Source organism: Macaca thibetana, chromosome 2 (genome assembly GCF_024542745.1).
Source record: "Macaca thibetana thibetana isolate TM-01 chromosome 2, ASM2454274v1, whole genome shotgun sequence".
NCBI lineage: Eukaryota > Metazoa > Chordata > Mammalia > Primates > Cercopithecidae > Macaca > Macaca thibetana.
Window position 1 is genome coordinate 162,406,161 of NC_065579.1, and position 17,285 is coordinate 162,423,445.

General features: G+C 46.1%; 1 protein-coding gene across 2 annotated transcripts; it reads right to left on the reverse strand.

Moving 5' to 3' along the window:
- Nucleotides 1-1,911: 1,911 nt before the first annotated feature.
- TAGLN3 (transgelin 3) lies at nucleotides 1,912-16,958 on the reverse strand. Of its 2 annotated transcripts, XM_050778886.1 has the most exons (5): nucleotides 16,728-16,958; nucleotides 16,243-16,595; nucleotides 14,898-15,072; nucleotides 4,072-4,174; nucleotides 1,912-2,386 (listed from the first exon to the last, which is right to left on the reverse strand). In XM_050778886.1, exons 2-5 carry the CDS (start codon nucleotides 16,420-16,422, stop codon nucleotides 2,245-2,247), a joined length of 600 nt encoding a protein of 199 aa, XP_050634843.1. In that variant the 5' UTR covers nucleotides 16,423-16,595; nucleotides 16,728-16,958; the 3' UTR covers nucleotides 1,912-2,244. The 2 variants fall into 2 exon arrangements, with proteins under 2 accessions (XP_050634843.1, XP_050634842.1); XM_050778885.1 differs by having other exon boundaries at nucleotides 16,243-16,958.
- Between the last annotated feature and the right edge of the window lie 327 nt (nucleotides 16,959-17,285).

Consider the following 17,285-nt stretch of genomic DNA (forward strand, 5'->3'; position numbering starts at 1 on the left):
AGAATGTCTGCAAATAAAAACCAAGATTCTACTACTTGACTGCAGATGCAAAGTGGGAAAAGAGGGAAAAATAATCTCAGGCTTTAGCTTGGATCACTTCTGGTGACTTTTGGGAAAATATATCGAGACAGATATTCTTTGGAACTACACACTGGATTCTCATTCTCTACCCTAATTGCCACCACTCAGGGTAAACCTCTGCTCTAGGGCCTCAAATTTTTTCAAGAGCCTCAGCTCTAGGTTGCAATTATTAGATACGACTGAAGGGATGGGAGTCTCCATGTGGGGGTTGCAACGTGTTGGAAGGAGAAATGCCCAGGTTCTGGGCATTTCGGTGCTCTTTTTACCTGCTCCTTACTCCAGCTGGGCTCCAGCACAGCCCTGAACTTAGCAACCTGCTTCCTGCTGGCTCTGAACTGATTTTGCTGTTTTCTCGCCCCTCTGTGTCGCTGGTATGGCTAGGGCACTGTGGGAGCCAGAACAGGGCACGTCTTGAAAGTTCTCTCCCAATCTATCCGCTTCCTGATGGAGGCTATTTCCCCGGGGCGCCTACCTCCAATCCCAAACAGGTACCTAGACACCTTCTGTTTCTCCAGGACTTTCCTCCCAGTTTTATTTCACTTTGGGATCCATTGGCCTCCCTCTCTTACTTTTGTGGCAACTCCAAGGTAAGGTTTCAGGAAATAATTCAGCTGCCATGGCTGGGAGGCATCTTTCCGGGAACAGGCAGGTCACCAGTGGCTGTCAAAGGGTCACTAGAACTTCTAGCAGGTACAGTAAACAGTTTAGTTGACCCACAGGCCAATTTTCTTTAGCGTAATGGTTTTTCCTTTTTTCTTTTACATTAAAGGTCTTTTTAAAATGTTATACTGAATCCCAATACATAATATAGATATATCAGAGCTGCTGTGGTTGAAGCAGGAGTGGAGGCCCGGGGTTCTGCCTCCTCAGCAGCCCTGCCCCCACAGGGATCCCATAGGAACCTGTGGGTAAACCTAGAACTATAGAGAACAAAGAGAGAACACAGTCCAAGGAACTAAAAGTCCAAACATTTAGAGTGTGGCAATGTCTATACTTTCATCTATTTTATCTTTTTCTTATTATTCATGATGTGGATAAAATACCTTATTTCTTCTCTTACTAGATGTATCACTTGTTTTTCGTCTTTTGTTTGTTTGTTTGTTTCTACTGGTAAGAAAGAATAAGATGAACCGATAGTCCCCAGGCTTTTTTGACCTTTTGATGTTTTCTATCCATGGGGAAAAAAGTCTCAAACACCTATTCATCTTAGGCAAATCTCAATCCCAGGCACCATCCTAGGGTTTTAGGGGTTTAGACCCTTTAAATGACTTTAAGAGAGCAAACTACATTGTCTGTAACTGCTGGATGATGAAAAAAAAAAACTGTATAAATGTCAGCATCGGACCTAGGGTCTGGTCTGTAAGAGGAAGATGAATGCTAGAGAAGTGAAAACTGCTCATTCATTCAGTCATCTACCCACCCATCCATTCAATAAAACCATCCACCCATCCATTCTTCCTTCCATCCATTCAACAGATACTTCCTGGGCACGTATACAAGAGCTTCTCAAGAACCAGGGCATTGTCTCAGTCTTTCCTGTGTCCTCTACAGGTCTAGCACAATAAGCACAAAGTACATGCTCAAAAATTGTGGGGGTCAAAGACTTTGTTCTTGAACTCATGGCTCTAGGCTCTCAGAGTGGGCGGAATGACTCCTAAACTTTCTACTCCAATTGCCAAGATAAAAGCGATAATCTTGCCAGAGCATCCTCATAGCTAACCTATATTTCTCAGCTGCAGCTTAAGCTTAATTCCATCTTTCTGGCCTTTGAATGGAAGCAAACCAGTCCGGACTGCGGAGTCCTTAAGAGAAAGAATGAACTTTACACTGTAAGACACAAGACTAATTACTTTATTAGGTGCATTCTATAAGTTGAAGAGGAGAATTTTTGGCAAATAAATAAATAAATAAATAATCAAACAGAGACTTTGGGGCCCGAGGAGCTCAGGAAAAGGGAAGCGGAGTCTTTGCATAGTTCTAAATGAACAGGAGGTGGCAGCAGTAGGCAACGCGGATTCTCGGCAGAAATGCAGCACTTGCAAAAACCAGGGACAGAAGGCTTTGAGAAAAAGGAGAAGGTCAGAAGGTGACTAACTATTTCTTTTTCGTAGAGACCATGGTGTGGAACATTCATCCTCTCTACCAGGGACAGGATGCGGCATCCTACATGATCTGCCTGGGCATCCCGTACCCTGTCATGCCAGCCTGGGAGGCTCCCTTGTTGCTGCCCATCTGCAGGCCTATTACGTTCTGTCCCTGGCGAAGCTGCTCCTCAGAAAAGCCTCTCCGATTCTGCTGAGCTTTCCTGGACAAGGAAAGTGAGAGGGAATAATGTCATTATGACAGTTTTCCAATCCTTTTCAAGCTATGCAATTAGACAGTCTCTCCTGGGGGTCCCCAAATAGATCAGCAGGTCCTACCCTGAGCCGTGGTTATGAGCTATGGCCCTATCCTGAGCTATCTATGGCCCTACCCTGAGCTATCTATGGCCCTACCCTGAGCTATCTATGGCCCTACCCTGAGCTATCTATGGCCCTACTCTGAGCTATCTATGGCCCTACTCTGAGCTATCTATGGCCCTATCCTGAGCTATGGTCTTACCCTGCACTGTGGACCTACCTCAGCCGTGGACCTACTCTGAGCTATCTCCAGCCCTAGCCTGAGCTGTGGCCCACCAGAATGCATGAGCTCCCTATCTTTTAGAAGCCCAGGTATTTTCCAGAATTCCAGCAAAGAGGAGGGCAGAATCTGTGGCTACCTCTCTGGGGAATTCACTCTCAGCTTTCCTTGTTTCTCTTTGTCCCCACTCTCCCTTCTTCCCCCACCACTTTAGGCCATCTCAGACTTCTAAGAAGAAGCCTGCTTCTTCTTACGCTTTCTCTCACAGCTACCTCAGGCCTTTGTGAAAATTAAAATTGGTTCTCTTACAAAGCACATCATTAGTCCCACCCTCACTTTCCCTGTATAGGGCCAAGATGAATATACCATTTTAGAGCCAAGGGGCCTAAGAGTTAATGAGGGGAAATGTCTCACTCTAGATTAGAGGTCTGCAAACTTTGGTAAAGAGCCAGATAGTACACAGTTGTGGTTGTGTAGCCACATGGAACATGGTAGTTCACTAATAATACAGACACTAAAACCAGGGTTTCAAATGGCCAATATCTCAGAGGTTTTCAGGGCAAGCGTTTTTTAAGATGACATAAGCTAGTAACTTTTTTAAAAAAAATAACTGTCAAGGAGAAGAAAAGGGGATCATGGAAATGAATAATCAATTATTTGCCACAGGGCACTCTTCTACAACTAAGTTATCCAGTTTAAGCTTCCTGCCTACCCTACCCTCTGCAAAAAAAAGAAAAGAAAAGAAAAGAAAAATCACTTGAAGAAAAGGCCCTTTACTGAGAGATAACCATATAATTTGTCATCCAGACTAGGATGCTGTTGAGAGTGAAAGAGAGTTCTATTAATAAATACACTGGGACAACAGAGATATTAACTATGACTGTTCCAGACAAACAGGACATATTTACCCTCTATTAAGTACACAAACAAAAGAAGGAAGGAAGGAAGGAAGGAAAGAAGGAAGGAAGAAGGGAAGGAGGGAAGGAGGGAAGGAGGGAGGGAGGGAAGGAGGGAGGGAGGTAGGCAAGAAAGCTCAAAGTTGGCTGAAGTCATAATAAAACTAAGTTCAGACATGAAGCCACCTTCAAGAAAGGTCATCCAGTCCTGCTGAGCCTCAGGAGAAACAGAACCTGAGTGGAGCTGGAGGATGCAGGTATCTGGTAGAAAAGGCACAACCATTTCTCCTCTGGCTAGGTTACTGGCCTGTACAGAAGCATCAGTCTTTCATTGCTTTGGGGAAACAGTTGTGGAGACAGCAATGCTTGGTCCTGGGGCTTTGTACATAAAGCCTCTGTAGAGTTCCAAGGCTTCAGATCCTCCCTCTGGTTAAAAATCACCTTCTGGGCCAGGGAGCAAGGAAGAGACTTTTACCTGTGAAACCAGGATGGCTCTCCCCGATAGCAGCCATCATCCTTGGTGACTGCAACACTGCCTAAAGCCATCAGGGTCCTCTGCACAGCTGCCATGTCCTTCCCTGGAAACCAAAAAAGAGATTAAAGCTAAGCACGTGTCACAGCCAAGGAATGCTGGAAGGATACAGCTGGACACCCAGGAGGGAAGTTCTGATAGAAGGCTGCGCGTGACCACATTCAAGGGGGCAGTGCTGTCAAACACCTCCCAAAGTGGCCCTAAGACAACCATACCCAAACTTCTCAGAAAGGAACAAAAGGTAACCTGGTTCATTATTCTCTATATGGTACATACCAGAGATACCAAGTTTCTAATCCATTCATAGTTGCTGTATAAATAAAATCATCCATGTGCATCAAATTGAGTATTCGCTTTGCTCTTTGGGCCAGAGGTCTGGCAAATGAAGAACAGCAAATCAACACAGAAAGCACTCAATGTGACACAAGTGATAGGCCCTTTATTTTGTGCCACTTGAAAAGAGCTAAATGGAGACAATAAACAACTGGCTTGTGTGTGACAGGGAGGAGAGCAAGGGAGAAGGATGTGCGGTGTGGCCCCTGCACAGTGGGATGGGGAGCCCCGTTACCTAAGAAGCCCAGTGACCATTAACCTGTGGAGAAAGCAACTGGGCCCTACAAGTCAACCTTTCCTCCCATCCTTTCTCCTTTCTTCTCTTCCAGCTGACTGACATGTCCTAGACTGAGACGATGCTACTGTGGGGGTGGCCTGCAATTTAGAATCAGATCAAAAGTCCATGCAAGGCACCAGTGTGGAATACAAAAGCTAGAAAGCATAGGGTCAAAAGGGAAGGCAGCATCTAACCTGGTGGGGAACTATGAAAGTTAAGGGCAAATATTAAGGCTCTCTTTAGACCTGGTGAACCATCTGCAGTTTTTTGGCCCAGCTGCTGCAGCTCCATCTCTGGGGAATACAGAATTACAGGGGAAAGGCAGATGGAAAGTGAGAACGGAGTATGAACTGTAATAAAATAAACAATTAAGGCCTTCAGAGGAAGTCCAGTTCAGGATCTTCATTTATTCGAAGAGGAGAGAGAGAAAGCTGATCCTCTCTCTCTCCCCTGTGCCCCCACCTTCACATTAACCACAGGGTGACTGCCTGAATCCTGAGGCCCTGTGGGACTGGGTGGTGAACACAAGGATAAAATGCTGTCAATGGATAGTATCCCAGACTCAAGGAATAACTGGGGAGGTGGAGAATGAAGTGTTTCAGAAGCAGACGGAAGGGAGAGGGCATAAGGATTACTCAGAACTAAGAAGAAATACAGAAATGGTTGTTAGAATGACTCTTCCACAGGTGAAAGCATTTCTGTAATTGTCACCATATAATGGGGCACTTTTTAAAAAATATAAATGTGGTAATGATTTCCGAAGGCTCATTCTGTGAAGAGATAGGGAGAGGACTTGCTCTTAAGCAGCGAGCTATTAAAGGGAACCTAGAGAAATGATTGAGCAAAGGAAGGCTTAGGTTAGGTTATATCACTCATCTCTACTCTTTACAAAGAGCACCCTGGATACTTGTTTCTGGTGGTTGGAAAGAGCTATTCTGATATGTCCAGGATCTGGGAAAATGTGGGGCCTGACATCCAGCAGCGCAGCCACAGATACTACCCTGGAGCAATGGGTGAAGAAGCAAAGTTTTATTAAACCGTAGAACCAGACTCCTTCACAAGTAGCTAGTTCATCCCTGGCATCCCTGCATCTAGAAAATTCCCAACACTTAGTTCCCTTTGTCCTTTCTGGGTTCATGTAGTAGTCTATACAACACTTCTTAAATATAAGACTATATATAAGAACTTATAAGAACTAACACTTATATATAAGTGTTATATATAACACTTCTTGTATAGACTACTACATGAACCCAGAAAGGACAAAGGGAACTAAGTTGCAGGCTAGGATAAAATATCCAGGAGCCTAGAACTATCAATACAACCCACCCTCATCCCAGGAGAGTGGAAAAGGAAGTGATTACATTTGAGGAAGAAGCCACTAGGGAAGCAGGCATTATTTGACAGGAAGAAATTGGAATTTTTTCCTTAAGAAACTTTCCAAAGCAAGATATTTTATATAATAGGGTAGACACTGTATATATCATCTCAACCTCATGGAGTTGGGATTATTCCTCCTCATGTGTGGATGAGAAAACTAATTCAAAGAGGTTAATTAACATGCCCAGAGTCACCCAATCAGTTAATAGAGCCCAGCTCTAGATCAGACCTGTCTGAATGCAAAGCCCTTGAACAATCCACCATGCCATGCCGCCATCTCCCATGGCGCCCACTGCAGGCTGGATGAGGAAGCACATTCCTCAGTAGGAACCAGCCAGCGATCAGGGATGATCTGAAAGGGTCACAATGGCTGTTTTGTGCCAGGCCAGAGGAGACACACTGAGGGGGATAAAACTGGAGCACAGATTTCAGACCTTATAGAATCAAGGGCACCAACCCCAATGTCCATAAGTCTTTGAGTGTTTTTGTCTGGGTTTCTCCATATCTTCATCCAAACGAGATTGAAACAAAGAAAAGCAGTGAGGGCCTCACTTCTGATGTTCTGCCCAAGTGATATCGTTTGGATGTTTTGTCCTCTCCAAATCTCATGTTGAAACGTGACCTCCAGTGTGGGAGCTGGGCTTAGTAGGAGGTATTTGGGTCATGAGGGCAGATCCCTCATGAACGGGTTGGTGCTGACCTCATGATAATGAGTGAGTTCTTATGTATGAGTTCACACAAGATCTGGCTGTTTAAGAGCCTGGCACCTTTACCTTCTGTCTCTTGCTCCCTCTCTCACCATGTGACATACACATACTGGTGCCCCTTCACCTTCCACAATGATTGTAAGCTTCCTGCGGCCCTTGCCAGAAGCAGGTGCCAGCACCACACTTCCTGTCCGGTCTACAGAACCATGAGCTGAAATAAAACCTCCTTATAAATTACCCAGTCTCAAATATTCCTTTAAAGCAACAAAAATAGACTAGTACACTAAGTTAATGATTGCCAAGATTCTAAATAACATTATGACCAGAAATCTGCCTTCTGGAACCGGTTCACATCTAGCTTATTTTCTTGTTATGTTAGTCTTGTTATGTTTCCTAATTTCAGCACTCTTGGACTGACAGGATGGGAAGAGGGCCTTTTTCCAGCCTTCCCTGTCTTGCTTTGCCAGTTCAGAAGCCCAGATCAAGTACCATTGGATGAGAGTGGCACACAGAAGGAGTCAGGGCCACTTTTAGAAGCCGATTTCTGCAACTGGGGATCAAAAATTTAAGTGCATAAAAAAACACTGAGGTTAAGGAAGCTCTGTGATGTGCACCAAGTATAAAACAACGAAAGGCTGGGCACAATGGCTCACACCAGTAATTTCAACACTTTGGGAGGCTTAGGCAGGAAGACTGCTTGAGTCCAGGAGTTTCAGGCTGTAGTGACCTATGATTGCACCACTGCACTCCAGACTGGGCAACAGAGGGAACCCCTGTCTCTAAATAACAATAAGATAAGTGAAATAAATTTAAAAACAAGAAAAGCTAAAGTAGTCATATCACAACCAAGCGTCGTATCTGCCCAATGACGAAGCCTTCAAAATTGTGCAAGTACAAAAAATGGCCATACACAGCCTGCTTCAGGGCCGGGTTTCCCAAGCTTCTTGGATTATTTATGGGAGTTGGCCGGCGGGTGGCGGGGGGGGGGGAGCGCATCTCTTTTAAAATATGCATTTTGAGGTCATTCTCCTGAGAGAATGGTTTGGTAAGTTCTGGGAGTCCATATTTTTAATAAGCTTCCCGGGTGATTCTTATCTTCAGGCAAGTTTGAGAGTTATAGGTGTTGCCTGGTGATTTGCAAGCTAAACTGATCTTCAGGATTACCCGAGAATCTTAAATATTCAGATTCTGGGGCAGTCTCCTGAGATGATTCTGAGGCAGCCAGATGGACAGGCAGATACTACTCTAAAGCTTTGGTTTTCAATGTTTAAAAACATCCCCATGTCTGCCATGTGGTAAGTACTAAATAATATTTGTTAAGCAATAACTCCTTTCTTCAGAGATATCTTCCACAAAGTCAAAAGTAAAAGCGATCATTAGAAGAACTCTGTTCCAAGTTGGAAGTCAGCCCGGAGCCCTGCAGCTTGGAATGACTTTGCTCCCTGACAGCCACCCTGGATGCTTTGGTAGATTGCTGGGGCTCCTCGGGTGAGCTGGAAAGCCACTGCTCCAGGCCATTCTTCCAAGAAAAGAAAAACATTCCTCAAAGAAGGATCAGCTAAGTGTTGGTCATTTTCTGGATGGAGGGATAGCAGAAATGAGATAGAGTCTGGTTATCCAAGAGCTGGTGGAATCTGAAAAGCATACCTACTGTATGATTCCCACTTTATGACATACTGGAAAAGGCAAAACTCTTGAGACAGTAAAAAGATCAGTGGTTGCCAGGGTTGAGGGTGGGAGGGATGAAAAGGCAAAGCGCAGAAGATTTTTAGGGCAGTACTTGATATGATACTGCAATGATAAATACACGTCATTATACATTTGGCCAAACGCATTGAATGTATAACAGTAAGAGTGAACCTAATGTAAACTGTGTATTTTGGATGATGTGCCAATGTAGGTTGATCACTTGCAACATGTGGGGAGAGAGGGCATATGGAAAATACTTCTCAATTTTGCTGTGACCCTAAAACTGCTTGAAAATATTAGTCTTAAACAAAAAAGGAGTTGATGGCACGGTAGCTTTCTCTGTCTCACCTGGCAAGCGTTTTCAGCAGGAGTCACCTAGCAACTGACAGCTTGACTTGACAACACAGCGCTCCCTATTTCCTACATTATCACAAAGTAATGTTATTCAAAGTGTGATCCTGCACCCCACATTACTAAGTTATAACTCCTGGGGTGTGGGACTGGAGGTTCTGCATTGTAAGGCCCCAACCCAGGTATCCTTAATGCTATAAAGATACTTTAATAAGGATTTTGTTCCCTTAAATTCTTTATTACTTCCAAGATATCTTATGTATGTCTATGAAAATAAAAAGTAAATGAAAAGGATGAAGATAAAGAAAAAAGGTAAAAGAGAAGTCCTCTGGGTGTGTCAACTTGGATTGGACAGTCTCTACTTTCTATTTCTACTTTTAATACAAAAAAATCAGTCTTGCAGTCAAAGTTCTTTGTCTCAGAGCTATTATACTTCTATTATATATCAGTCTTGACTCAGCCTTGTAACTCTTAGAATACTGGCTTTTTCCATCTTTCTTGGACTTACAGAGAAAGTAAGCAGTTGTGTATGAAACCATGTCTTATTTCCCTGAATAATAACTTGGGCCTAAGCTTCCAATTCTCCAGTGAAGGGAGACCAAAATATTGCAACAATCAAGGGAGAAATATCAGAGGGGAGGTTGGGTTTGCTCTGTGGATTTTATAAATGTTTGTTGCTTGCCTCCCTGACTCCCACTGCTCTGGGTGGTGGCTCTGAAAATGGGGTTCCCAGACCAGCAGAATCAGTATGGTCTGTGAATTGGTAAGAAATACAAATTCTTGGCCTCACCTCAGACCTAATACCTCAGAAACTCTGCTGTTGGGGTTTAGCAGTCTGTGCTTTTAACAAACCTACCTAGTGATTCTGATGCACGCTGGCATTAGAGAGCCACTGCTAAAGGAAAAACCCACCAAATACAATCGTCAGCAGCCACTTGAAATAAATGCAGTGACGGCTGCTCTGATAGAAATCGAGGCTTCAAGGCCGGGCGCGGTGGCTCACGCCTGTAATCCCAGCACTTTGGGAGGCCAAGGTGGGCAGTTCAGGAGGTCAGGAGATCGAGACCATCCTGGCTAACACGGTGGAACCCCAACTCTACTAAAAATACAAAAAATTAGCCGGGCGCGGTGGTAGGCGCCTGTAGTCCCAGCTACTCGGGGCGCTGAGGCAGGAGAATGGCGTGAACCCGGGAGGCGGAGCTTGCAGTGAGCCGAGATCGCGCCACCGCACTCCAGCCTGGGCGGCACAGCACGACTCCGACTCAAAAAAAAAAAAAAGGAAAATGAGGCTTCGAGCAGCAGACACTTGTGATGTCTCTAGTCCTTCCAGGTACTTTACTTACAAGATCCCAAGATATCTGTCATGCTGTGTGAAATATCTCTTCACTCTTGCTGTTGAGGAATGACACACAAAATGACGCCTTCCCAGAGAATATATTTGAACCTCCAGGCACTTCCAGTGTAAACCACGCCTCCCTAACTCCCAGTCATCAAGAAAGGGGAACAGGCACGACATGATCATGTGTCCAGGATCCTTCTCAGTAGGATTACTAACGAGAGCCGTGAGACTGATCGATCTGCGAGTCTTACCTGCTCTGACATTCTAGAATTTTATACGTTCAATGCACATCATGTGGTTACACAAATGAACCAAAAAGATCAGTTGCTGAATGACTAATGGTGTGGGGGGAAAAGCCAACATTGATTAGGTGTCTAGTAGCCAGGCACTGTGCTAGCTTCTTTACATAGTTAATCCTTACAAAAATTCTACAAAAGAGAGGCATTAGGACTGTTCACCAAGAAGGGAACTGAGGCTCTGAGAAACTAAGCAACTTAAACAAGGTCACCCAGTTAGTATGTAGCAAAAGAGATTTCAACCCATCTACCTGACTCCAAAACTCATGCTCTTTCCAGTGTAGCGGGGTCTTCTGTGTCTGGAATTGGTAAAGCAATAAATTACGGGGAAAGACATCAAGAAGGTAATGACCACAAAGTGGAAAAAACTCTCAATAAAGTGACTCCTAAAGTCTGGTCATTCGTATTAGAGAACAGCTGATGAAGTAAAGGCTCCACAGCTGTCAGAGAGGGCAAAGGTCATCCAGGCAACCCCACCAGCTCCTGTATGTGGCCACTAAGTCCATTTGTTCTAAGACAGAATGTGTGTTTTTCCAGACTTACTCTTCCCTCCCTTATTTTCTGTTAATCTTAGAAAAGACAAGTCAATGACAATAATAATTTCTGCATTACCAACTTTTATTATCCTCTACTATCATCATGAACCAGGCTAAGCACTTCTAATGAACTATCTCATTTACTCTCCATATCAACCCTGTGAAATAGACATGATTATCCCCACTTTGCAACTGAGAATATCGAGGCTTAGAGAAGTTAATTGATAAGTGCTAGAGCACAGGACTGTCCAGGCAGTCTAATTTCTGACTCAGGAGCCTGTACGCTCCTGTAATACCTTCCGGGATAAGCTTGCACTGCAGTCTTTCTGTCCCGCTACTAGACCGGAACACTCACTTGCTCTAAAATGTTCTCTCTCTCTTACACACACCCTTCCCTTTCTTGCTCTGCTTTTTCTCCCTTTCCCAGTTTCTGTCCACGGAAAAGATGCTTAAGTCTTACCGGCAGAGTACTTTCTTCTGAATCATAGACAGCTGAGATGGCCCCACCCCTGCCCTTTCCAGGGCACCCATGGCAAATCCAAAAGTAATCTGCCAGGCCATTCACCTTCTGTTATTCACGAGAAGACTTCCCAGGCCCGTTCCATTCCTCTAAGCCACCCTACTTCTTCTCCATCACTGAAAGCAAGTGGTCACCCCAGCTCTGCCCTAGGGGGACTTCAGTAGCTTTGTCTATAATGTCCCTGTGATTGTGTTGTTTTTCTGAACCATTTAGCTTTAAATTTTCACTTTAAAGCCTTGAATCTTGTATTCCAATTACCCTGCAGTCTATTTGAAGTATTTCACCTGGGGTGATTAAGGATGGTGGATGGTGGTACATCTGGGGCCTCAGCCTGTAGAAGTGATTGAAGCCTAAACAAGAAGGCATTTGGCAAGGCTGGGCTTCTCCAGACTTACAAGTTTGCAACATCCAGGCAGCCTGGAGAGTCACAGGGCAGCTGTGGGCAAGCAGAGCCCTCACTTGGGAGAAGGCACTGAGTAGGGGAGATGGGAGACTGAGAGCTGTTGGGCATGAAATACCTGCAGAGGAAAAGAAGCTCCTAGGCAAGGTGGGCTGGAGCCACAGTGGCCACAGACACCACAACCAAGGTGCAGGGAATCCGGAATTAATGTAAGTTGATATGTGAGGACAGCATTAAAACCACAGTCAAGGTGGAGAATAGTAGGGAGAATGTGGGACTAAGCTAAGCAAACAGCTAGTCTAATAGCTGTGTGCACAAACATGTATCCCCTCATATGCACAAAGACACACAACACGTGCCAACCCTGCCCCGCAGCATTCCTTTGATTCCAGTTTTCTTATGTCACACATGAGTGACAACCAATTCTTGCAGAAAGGACCCCAGCCTCACTTGCTCAGTCTGCTCTGCAGTACTGCCAGCCTTCCCCTACCTCTCCCTGCTTCTCTGCTCAAAGCAACCCACTTTTCTACCTCCTGCCCTATTGCATGGTGACCAGCATTGGCCTAAGCTTCAGACAGTATCCCGGGGAATATCAGATATCCTCTCCAACCTATAACAAATCTCCCTGGACTTCGGTCCTCAGTTGCCATTCCATGGAGGGGGCCATCAGACCCTCTCAGGGCCATTTGGAAACTCCGAAGCACCTGCTTTCCTATTGACAGCTCTCCTCTTCATCCCTACCTACTGCATGACCTGCCTACAGTTCTTCCTGCTACCTGTCAGTCCTGCTGCCCTTGGAGTGGACCTGCTCCCCTTGGAGTGGACCTGCTCTCTTATTTCCTTTAAAGCCCCACTTTTCTACCCTGGGGCTGGGACTCTTAGTGTCCGTCTTGTTCCCCTGGAGCTAACTGGTCCATGGTCCTGGCTCAGGCGACCACACTCATCCCTCCGGGCCTCCCTCTTCCTTTAGAGGAGTCTAACACACAGGTCTGGGGCAGGTGGTATATACCCCCTCCGACTGTGTACATCAGGGACCATTTCTCCCTACACTCCTCCACACTTGCTGTGAGCACCTCTGAGGAGTAAAGTTTTACCTTTGTGTTCTTTGTAAAAAGGGGGAGAGGCAAGTAAAGCATCCTCAGTAGCATGAAGACAGGAAAGCTCTCAGAATCCTCACCTCCCACAGACCTCCTGGCTTCTTCCTCCTCCTACACACTTCCTGCACTTGGTGGGGTGGGGGGGACTCATCCGGGTCCCTTCCATTCACACTGACTCTCCATCCTTCTGTCCCACACAGCCCTGAATCATCTTCCTCCTCCTCCTCCTCACCTCCTCCCTCACCTTCTCTTCATCCTCATCAGCTAGTCACCATTATGACTCAACAGCACACTCACGGTGTAGGTGAAGGAAACTAAGCCTCCTGGCCCAAGAATGGGTTGGCAGACTAGTTAAGGCTCTATGCTTTGCTGTCAGAGAGCCCAGGTTTGAGTTCTGGCTCTGCTCTCTCATGGACACAAGTAACCATGGGCAAGCTTCAGTTTCATCATCTTTGAAACGAGAAAATTAAAAAACATTTACCTCATAGGATTGTTAGCAGAATTGACTGGCATTATGCAATAAAGCACTTGTAAAATGCCTAGTGCATAGGAAAACATCAACAAGCAGTAGCTATCTGTATTAGCTGGAAAAAAATCATCATAGTTTTGATCTAGGAAGCAGGGATCAAATCTCAACTGTGAAATTACATGAGAATTTGGAGGCTCAACAGCAAGTTCCATAGACTGGCCTGGCCTGCAGTTTTGAATATCTGAATTTCTAAATAATGGCAAACCACAAGGTAACTAATTAGCATCTTAGGATTTTAACCACGCACCTATGAGGGAAACACACATTGCTAGCTCTTTGCATGACGCCGAGGATTAAGGAGGCAATTGTGTCTTTATAAATCATAGTGTGAGGAGTAGTAGAATGGTCTTCTGCTAGAGATCTATTTCAACTGTCATCTGAATACCCTTTAAAATACCATGTCTCTCCATCAGGGGAAAGCTACCCCATTCTCACTGTGAACAGAGCCATTTGGGTCACTGCCCTGGGGATCCTGTTGGTTGGGCCACTAATGACAGCCAGTGACAAAGAGCATGTGAGAGCAGAGTCAATCTGACAGTCCTGCTCTGACTAGCTGGTATCTCCTGGTGCCTCAGGCAGGCCTAGTGGAGAAGGAACACAGTCACATGGTTGGGTATACACATTTTCGCTAAAGGGGACACTAACGACACCATGACCGAAGTTCCCAAATTCTCTGGCAGTGTCTCCGTTCACATCATGTCCCCCAGTAATGGCAGATTATTAAATATGTCCAGGAGTGTGATTTGATTTTTATGCTTTTGTAAGATTTCCTCACCAAGTCAATTCACAAATGTGAAGGAAAAAAGCACCTGTCACACTGTGAGCAGAATGCATGTCCGGAAGGCAGAGTCACCAAGCTCCCAGATCATGGTTTAACAAAAGGTGGGAGTGCTATCTATTTCTCAGATTGACAAAATAGCCCCAGAGGGCTTTGTCTCTAAGCTGCAGCTGAGCGAGAAGCACACTGGCCCCCTGCCTCCCTTCTCCTCTGGTAACCGTGATTGTTATGGGAGGGGTAAGAGGAATAAAAGGCATGTATGTCACCATTAGCTTCCTCTAGCTTGAGGCTTCTGTTTACATTAGTTGCTGAGATCCCCTCTGTGTCCTCAGGGTGTGTGTTCCATTAGAAGAGAGTAGCTCTTTTTAATAGAACGTAACAATGGGGAAGGCAAACAGTGCCCCCAGAATAACAGCTGAGAGCATCTTACACACATCAACAGGCACAGGGAAGAACACTGTGAGCAGTTTTTACAAGGAGATGGGGCAAAGGAGAGAAGAAGAAAAGAACAATCCCAAAAGCGAGAGGGCTGTTTACCTTCCCATAGATCCACCGTCTGAAAGATGTCAGTGGTTCTGACACCATAGGTCTCCGCAGCTTTTAGGAACTGGGAGATTTGCTCCATCTGTTTAAAAGCCATCTTTGACTCAGAGATCTTCGGTATGGGCTCTTGTCCTGGTGGGTATAAACTATTTATCAGCTTGCACAGGACCTGAAGTGGGAGGGGAGGGACAGAATCAATGTTTCTGTTTGTATTTACAGGTCAAGAATGAGAAGTGAATCCTGCTCACATGGGGCACTGCCCATCCAGTTTGGGCAGGAGCAAGTCATGGGCCCCAGGAAGGCATGGGCTCAGGGCTGTGTAGCCAGGCACCTGTACTAAGCCCCAAAGACCCAGATGACCCCATTCCTAGCGCTGCTCCTTACTACAGAGATTCCTGTAGCCCAGGAGCGCCATTCCCTCCCTGTTCCTCCCTTCCTTTTTCTGGAGGAGGGAAAGAATGTTTACAGATAGGGAATGACGTGACGTGATGAGGACGTGATTCCAGACTTTCAAAGGAGGAATGACTTAGTGGCTCCTGAGGTTGGCAGAGCTCAAATGATAGAGTCTAATATTATTTCTTCTATCAAAAGGCAAATAAGAAGCAGGCTGCAATTTACTCATCCCATATATTTTAATAATGTGTAAAAGAAGTGAATGTGGTACCTTTTTCCCAGATATATATATATAACCCAAGCTCTGGGCAACCCAGCAGAAGCACTGGATAGCAGTTATGTAACAGTAAATCACAGGCTGCCGGAAAGGATGGGCTTGTTTGGATCACAGAGCCTGCGGCCCTCAAACCCTCAAACACACACGAGCATCTGGTCAGAAAGACAGTTAACAAGTAAGGACTCCCTTTAGTTTCATGAGGACCCATCCACTCAATAAACAGACACTGAACACTTCCAGGGGGCATGGCTCCCACAAGAATGTGAAGGTGGCTAGTCCCCCTCCTCCCTCCTTTGTTTTACTGTGTAACCAACGCGTTCCCCTAAGGAAAGAAATGGCCCCAGAAGAGCTGATGCACTAGGAAGGCTGGGGAAATCACAAGGACATACTTATCTCTATTCTCATTAGAAAAATCAAAAGGGCCTCGAATTTGCCAACTCAGAAGGGAGATGTGATGCTAGGGTGAGTGGAGAACCCCCAAGCTAGCTAGGGAATAGTGCATGGAGCCCAAATCTTCCAATCCTGAAGAAATAAAGGCATTCCCATCCCTCCTGGTGAGACACAGAGCTTGGCAACAGCAGCTCTTCCCGCAGCCTTACGTTAAAAGAAAGGGCCCTGGAGGGTTTCCCTGCCCACCGCCCCAGCAACCGAGATCGCTGCCGGCCTTACCGTCCCGTCCATTAACCATTTCTGAAAATGGGCCCTGCCGGGGGGCGGGTGCTCTATGTCCTCTGCGCACTGCAGGATGATCCAGTCCACCAGCTTGTTCTCCAGGTCCGCATCATACTTCTGCTCGATCTTCTCCTGCACCTCTCGGCTTAAGCCATAGCTCGGGCCCCTGTTAGCCATCTCTGGAAAGAAGAGAGGACACGCGCGGCATCCACACAATAGCAGCAGCAGGCTCTGGCTCCCTGCAGACGGGGCTGGGATATGGCTGGGCAGCCTGGCCCAGCAGCAGCAAAGCGGGCAGAAAGCCGGGCGTGGTTTAAATCAAGGAGCCAATGAAGCCAATGGGGTTTCACCTACAAACGGGAAAGAAAAGCACAGCCACGCGCCAGTAACTCTAGAATAAAGCTCCGGCCGGTCCAGGGGGGCTGGAACCCCCCTCTCGATCCCGCCTATCAATGAGACGAGATGATATAACATGGGCTCACAATTAAGTATGAACCCCCAGGCAGCAAGGGGGATGGGTGGCGGACGTTTCCTCCCCCTTCTCAGTAGCACTTTGCAAAGGCAGAAACCGTGAGATCGGGAAGAGCAGGTAATTAGCAGGCAGGGAGGAAGCCTCCTTTCATGTTGAACTGCTGCTGCTGCCTCGTGCCTGGAAGAATGGCACATTGATTTGATTTTCTCGTGGCTGAGATGGCTCAAGGAGGGCCGTTGCTAAGAGCCCTCCAAAAAGCCAGCCCTCTCCCGTGTCAGTCAACCCGCCTGCCTCCCTCCCGCTGAGAGCCTCTTTCTCATCTGCACAATTCTTTCCCTCTTCTGGGGAGACAGCCGATTGTCTACGATTGTCTACGAGGCCGGCAGCTGCACAAGGGGATGAGGGCCTGTGGGAGGGTCCGTGCTACCGACTGTCCATCTGTCGGGAATAGCCAAGCCAGTTTCCCCCTGCCCTGAGGTCACAACTGTCTGGCAGGACGGGAGAGGAGGGACTGAGAGCTGCTATCATTTACTTGTTCAGCTGCCAGCCCAACTTCACCCAGAAACTT